At 35.5% G+C, this 7,121-nt stretch overlaps 1 protein-coding gene across 1 annotated transcript; it reads left to right on the top strand.

The window, feature by feature from the left end:
- The first annotated feature begins 752 nt into the window (after positions 1-752).
- On the top strand, positions 753-4,395 carry LOC135935029 (uncharacterized). Its single transcript, XM_065477077.1, has 6 exons — positions 753-1,164; positions 2,060-2,750; positions 3,055-3,606; positions 3,661-3,744; positions 3,801-3,891; positions 3,951-4,395. The coding sequence occupies exons 1-6, from the start codon at positions 881-883 to the stop codon at positions 4,034-4,036; spliced, it is 1,788 nt and encodes a 595-aa protein (XP_065333149.1). The 5' UTR covers positions 753-880; the 3' UTR covers positions 4,037-4,395.
- The last annotated feature ends 2,726 nt before the right edge of the window (positions 4,396-7,121 follow it).

Below are 7,121 nucleotides of genomic sequence, written 5' to 3'. Positions count from 1 at the left end.
GTGGAAATTTTAGTAGGATATTTATGTAATTAAGTTCTGCGCTTCTGAAATACAGGCCTAAACAGATGCTGTTCAAATATTGCAATTTTCTCTTCTCACATCGATAATTCCGCATATTATACTCTACATATAACACACAACCAACACACTGAATATAAATATAATATATGCGGTATGCAGCTAATTTTCGCACCGTTAAATTATTTTAGGTCATAAAGCCATTTTTACTTTAAAAAAGTTAAATTTAAAATATCGTGTAACACACAAATCTTTGCCATTGATGCATGACACTAAAACTTTATTACAATCTGGGTGCATATTAATAAAATCAGAAAAATTATTCAACATTTTTATAATTAATTATTGTGTTATGTAGAAAAATTTAAAAATCTTGCGCAATTTTTGTAATTTTTTGTGAGACATTGCTTAAAAGCACTTAGATTGTAGGCTTTCTTCTGTCCAAATGATCCATCAATTTTATTCCCGCATTGAGAGCATTCATAACTGTTTGAAAAGAGCTAAAAGATATTATAACTTAATATTATGACAAAAGAGGGCAGCACCAAGCAGAAATAATTATTGCCTTTAGTTAGATGGTTGGCCACATTGTAATTTTAGCGCTGTTGTCAATGTCAATGTAATTTCTTTTTTTCCTTCTATGCTCGCACGTTACGCGCATGGTTTGTTATGCCTTTCGCGGCGCGGCGGCGCGCGCAACATTCAAATCTTTGCCGACACTAGTACGTTAACGTTTCGTAGTCTCGTCTCTCAGTTAATTAAACTCTCACAATCAGCTCTCAGTCTCGCATGTAAGTAAGATTGAGAGTAATAGGTGACGGTCGTTTTACAAATTTTTTTGAATGAGTTGCGCCTGAAGATTATGTCCAGGTCCTGCAACAAAAGTTTCGCTTTGCTGCCTCAATTAGACGAGCTGTGCGAGAGTCCTCGACTTCTTGGGGTAGATTCCATTGTTCGTTACTTCCCGTCCAGCAACGGAAACGGAGCCGCAGTTGACAGAATCAAACCTCTGACTCCGTATTTTAACAAGAATTTGCTCAAGATGAACGCAGAATTTGAAGACAGCGATGACGACGTGTGCTTTGGACCCATCACTTTAAAGGAATTGAGAAAAGCGTCGAATGTGAAGAAAATAATACGTGAACGGTAAACTTTTACTTTGATTGTGTATGTATGTATCATATATGGTTTGATAATATATGTATGTACATAGTTACATATATGTATCATATTTATATTAATGATCTTTTAAGTGATATGTACATGTCATATCAATGAATGATCGTGATCGGTGTCAGTTAATTTTTAGTTGTGTATGATAGATGTGTATTTTTCCATTTTTATTATAATTTATTACAACACATTTTCCTAATTATTTATCTGTAATATGTATAATATATCTGTCATCAAATCTGTTTTCAAAGTCATGAATATTAAATTCGAGTTTTTGTGCTCAGGTTCACGTTTGTGTTTATGTGCTGTTAAAATTTGTTTCATCAAACGGAAATTTTCCTTTTCCATCTCGCCAGTTCTTAATATGAGAATCCCATCTAAAAGTAGGGGGGGGGGGGCGAAAACTGTAACTTTTCCATATTATGTATAAAGTACATAATATTTAAAAACATTTCGCAATAGTTGCCAATAATAATTAATTATCTGATGTTCATTGATGTGGACAAAGAACAAATTTCCATAAATACATAGTGTTAAACTCGAATGACACAACCTTCAGAAATTTAAAAATGATAGAAGTATGATGTTTCAAGATCTTGTTCAACTTTTTAATTCATTTGGTTGAAAATTATCCACGACATTCCTGACCATGACTTAATACCAGTTTGAGATTTTATCAAAAACCATAATAACTATCTTTTTGAACTTTTTTATACAATGTCAAACTTATATTTCTCTAAATTTTATCTTTGAAATTTTATATTTGAGACATCCTACCACCTGAATCGTTTTAGTTTAGACTCACGTTATATATTCCCATCTCCCATCACTTAATTGTTCTAAACTTTATTCATTTCGATTTTTTCAGTGATAGTGTTGCTCCTCAAAAAACCTTTCTGGAAGCCCTTGAAGAGCAAGCAGCAAGCAGTGAGGAGTTGCCCTCCAATACTGATGCCAACTCAGCTGGAAGCTCTGCTCCGTGCCCAAGCCCTGTGAAGGACCAAGAACTTATCGCGCAGGACGCGCTTGTTGAAGAATTCAGTTTGGAGGAGTCCCACTTTTCTGGATGCAACCTGTCAAATCTGAATCTCAGCTTTGAAAGTGGTGTCTCCGCGCCAGTGCCTGCAGCAACAGCCAATGTCGTGTCTTCAAGTGAAGATGGCCTTTACACCTTGGCCTTCATATCCGACATGGCCAAAAAGCTTGAAGTAGGAGAAGGGCCAGCCACTCCTGCCAAGAGCTCTGATGTACCAAAACCTGTCTATAGTCCTATTTCTCCTGCTGAGACAACTCAGTATTTGGATGCAGAGAATGCTAAGGAATCCATGGAACACAGCTCAGCTCAGTGGCATGACGCAGAGACTGGAGGCAAAGATGTGGAGGATTTGGAAAATAACGATAAGAAGAGGATTTCAGATATTTCTCTTCTGAGTGATGAGACTGAGATTTTTGATGAATCTACAGATGATAAGGATGACACTGCAGAGCTTCTGAATGACACAATTGGCAGGATGGAAATGTTACTCAGCATGGGAGTTGATTTTCTGGAGGCCGAAGAGGTAAAAAAACTACACAATTACCAAAATATTATTGAATCATTCAGCTCCACAGCTGTTCATTCAATGTTTTTAAACATCGTTTAATATTTTCATATAATTTTCAAGATAAATAGATAATTTATTAAAACTAAAAACAAACGGTGTACAAATATGCAGTGATTTGACACTTTTAATGCATGAATGCTTCAGACAAAGACATTTCATTACTTTCACTGATAAAAAATTAAACATATTTTTTTATAATTTAGAAGACGTCATGATATCATACAATACATGTCATTGAAACATTGACTATCAATTTTAGAATCGAGAAGAAGAGAATGATAAAGAAGAGCCACAGAACAACTCAAAATATTTTGCAACACCTCAACCGAAAGCTCAAATTGCTGACATTCTGGAAGAGTATGCTGTGCCTCGAAGCCCTACCCAATCAAAGCAACCCCCTAAAAAGTTTTTCCAAACCCCAGCAGCCTTCAAAACCCCCCAAAATGCCAAGATCCAGCCCAAAGACAAGAGCAACAGCGCTGGTAACTCAAGGGTCGACCTTGCCAAACAAGTGCATGTGAGCACTCCCTTCAGAGTGCCGAAGAGCAATGAGGCAAGATCTGCGGACTTCAAGTTGAAGCCTGGATCAAACTCAAAAGCAAAGTTTCCTGTAGACTTACAACTTCACAAAGTTAACTCTTTTGGGTCACGCCTGCCAAAACCAGTCCGAGCATTCCAGAATATCACCAGTCCAGTCGGTCAGTACATTCATGGACCAGTTGTGGCTCCAAAAATTGCCAACGCAAAGCCTTCTAGCAGCCCAAGGATTGTTGGAAAACTCTTCTCAAGCAGCAACACTCCAACTAAATTGGTACTTTCATTTACAAAAATTGTGTGCTATGATCCTATTTTTATAATGTTTTAGACTCCTAGCAAATCAGATATGGAGAACTTGAACCCAAATACATTGCCCTACATAAATTACGATTCATCGTCATCCATTAAAGTGGTAAGTTTAGTGCCAATCATATTTGAGTAGATTTACATAAGTGTTGATTGTGTTAGGTGGAGCACAAAGAGATGCAGCAAAAGACTCTGCCAAACAAGATAAAGAAGCTGCTCCCTTCCCCTGGATCTGTGGTTATCCGTCATACAGGTAACTCGGAGAATAATAAATTGTATTTGGATGCTAATCACACAAAATTATTTTTGCAGGCCGTGTCAATATTCCAGAGACATCTGACGGTCGTCATGAGGTTTCAATTATGGTCTCCCAAGATGCTTTCCAACTTAACTTGTAAACGCGTGTCATAACAATTTTAATTTTCTCATCAATTTTTATTTTTACTTGACTTTATAGCTTTTTAATGATATTGTAATGTGAAGTAACACTTTCACTCTTAGTCTTAGCTTTAAAACAAGTGACTTGTGAGTGCGAAAGTGAACAGAGAAGTTTACAAATTCCATAACAGGAGAAATGAACAGAATTGAATTGAAAGTGGATGAAATTTAATGTGAGCTGTCGTTAACTTCCAACTTTTGATTGTAAGGTGGTGAAATATAATATTAGGTTATTTTTATTTTGATATCTGAACACTAAAACCACTTGAATTGAATTTTAAACTTCCCAAATAAATGAAAACATGACTGTATTATAATATATGTTGTTTGCTTAATTCATCATCATAATATCTACCAAAACAATGATACAAATATTGCTGACTGAAGTCAACAGTCTATCGTCCTGGTGGCGTAAAAATCGCGCATGTGTTCTTGGTGTACCCGTAAAAAGCGCGCACGTGTTCTTGGTGTAACCGTAAAAAGCGCGCATGTATTCTTGGTGTACCCGTAAAAGTTGCGCATAGCTCCAAATCTCAATTTTACAGGAGAGAGAAAAAACTGTTTCCCCACTACAATGCATGGAGCACATCGAAGCTGTTGCTGTATTTGAATGCTGTTATTAGATGCACAAATGGTGGCTTACAATTTTTATCAAAAATTCACGAAGCAAAGCCCAAGTTCCCACTTTTCAAATAGGCTTTCTTCCGAGACCTGCATGTTTTAATAAGAAATTTCATGATTTTTCTTCAAACCTAGTGCCTAATTATATACTTTCCAACATTAGCTTGTACTTTAATCATGAGCGATTAATTTTTAGTTTTCGGAGATTTTGCATTTCAAAAAAACATGACATTTTTTAGGTCAAATGTCGTTGTCATTAAAATAGATTTTTTAATCTAAACTCAAATTTGAGAATGAATATGTCGACATTTTTAATTTTTTTCATATCCATTTTGTAGAGCACAAAAATTTAAGTTAAAAACGTAAAAATTTAAAATGGCATTTTGTATCATTTTTTTTATTAAAAAATGAGAACTTCGAAAAAACTTGTTTTTCAAGGTTAGTAAAAAACGATGATCGACCAAATCTCGACTTCTAATCATCCGAATTTCAAAAACCACATACCGTTAGACTCGTCTTGACATCCCTAAGTGCAATAAAGTGGTATGATTCCCACCAACCCCCAACCCCCATTTAACCCCCTTAATAACGTGAAATTTAGCATTTTTTCGGCCTTTTCAACACCTTAGCACAACGTTGACGAGTAATTGTCTTCTTCAAACCAATTTAGTTACTTAGTTCACTTCAATACGAGTCAAACGATACTTAATTTTTGAAATTAGGACCACTACAACCTGATATTTGGGTGACACAAAGTTTTTTATTAAGACGCGGATGCATTAAAATGCTCGATGAGCACCAAATCTCGAACTAAACACAAAAAGGTGGTCCTATTTACAAAAATTAAGTACCGTTTGACTCGTATTGAAGTGAACTAAGTAACTAAATTGGTTTGAAGAAGACAATTACAAGTCAACGTCGTGCTAAGGTGTTGAAACGGACGAATAATGCTAAATTTCAGGTAATTAAGGGGTTAAAAGGGGGTTGGGGGTTGGTGGGTACTATACCCCTTTAGTGCACTTGGGGCCGTTAAAACAAGTCTAACGGTATTCGGTTTTTTCAAAATCGGATGATTGCAAGTCGAGATTTAATCGATCATCGATTTTTAGCAACCTCGGAAAACAAGATTTTTCGAAATTTTCATTTTTTATTAAAAAAAATGAGGAAAAACGCCATTCCAAATTTTGACGTTTGTAGCTTAATTTTTTGTGCTCTACAAAATGGCTATGAAAAAAAAATTTCAATATATTATTCATTTTAAAATTTGAGTTTAAAATCCAAAAGTTAATTTTTATGACCTTGATCTTTGACCTACCACTTTGAGGTCAACATAAAAGCTGTTTGCCATGTTGAAACGAGTTAAACGTTTATTAAATTTTTGTTATAGTACACCCCTGAGCAAAAAGCTTTGAAGTATGCTCAAATAATTCCCAGATTGTGACCTTTGAACATCCGCGTCGAGTTTTTGGATTGATTATACCCCCAAATCTCAGGTTCGAACCAACAGAATTAAAAAATAACCACCGCTAAATTCCAACGGTGGTTAGTTTTTTCAATTCTAATGGTTAAAACCCGAGATTTGGAGTTGCAAAACTATCTCAGTATTGTCATCATGCGCGTGTATGTGGGCATTCTGCAAGAAGTAGTTTTCCTTTCTTTGTTTCTCATCATCCTTACAAGCTGCTCTAACAGAAGTATTGGTATTGCATTTTATTTTACTAGTTTTCATGTATTATACCTTTAACATACTTCATTCACATTACCAACGAAATTATAAACAAAATGAATATTATGAGAGGTGCATGAGGTATGCATGTTTACGCGGCTGCCGGCTACTATCCTTACTTATTGGCGTTGTCACTAGATGATGTTCCTGCTGTCAGAGGAGCATAATATTTGGATGGGGCATGTAATAGGCGCCAAAAATTTAAAATTTAAAAAAAAATGTGTTTGGTAACCCACTGTTACTTACGCACTTTTTCAGATGCGCAACTTTACACATGCGCGCTTTTTACGGGTACACCAAAAACACATGCGCGCTTTTTACGGGTACACCAAGAACACATGCGCGATTTTTACGGCACCAAGACGCTATACTATTTAAAATTTTGTCCCGCCTCTCCTACCACAAATACCGAAAAACAAGTTGGCCACCGTTGGCCACTTAACAAATTTAATACTGGTCTAGGCAAGGAATTTGACACCTTAAAAATTATGGTTACATTATTTTGATAAAAATCTTCGTCATATCATATGTTAAAATTGCAATAACCAAACATTATATATATAACTAATGTACCATTGTGTTACGATAAAAATAAATAATAATATGATATAATAGTGTATAACTTCCATAATCAAGTTGGCATTACATTCTGGTCATTAAAGCTCAGGTGATGGTTGGTAGGGTACGTTTGAAAAGCT

This window comes from Cloeon dipterum, chromosome 2 (genome assembly GCF_949628265.1).
Source record: "Cloeon dipterum chromosome 2, ieCloDipt1.1, whole genome shotgun sequence".
NCBI classification, from domain to species: domain Eukaryota; kingdom Metazoa; phylum Arthropoda; class Insecta; order Ephemeroptera; family Baetidae; genus Cloeon; species Cloeon dipterum.
This window is presented reverse-complemented; position numbering and strand designations above follow the sequence as displayed.

Coding starts and splice junctions, on each gene's coding strand:
- LOC135935029 (XM_065477077.1), top strand. CDS start 881: ATGTCCAGGTCCTGCAACAAAAGTTTCGCTTTGCTGCCTCAATTAGAC. Junction 3,607..3,660: donor GCAACACTCCAACTAAATTG/GTACTTTCATTT, acceptor ATAATGTTTTAG/ACTCCTAGCAAATCAGATAT. Junction 3,745..3,800: donor CATCGTCATCCATTAAAGTG/GTAAGTTTAGTG, acceptor TGATTGTGTTAG/GTGGAGCACAAAGAGATGCA.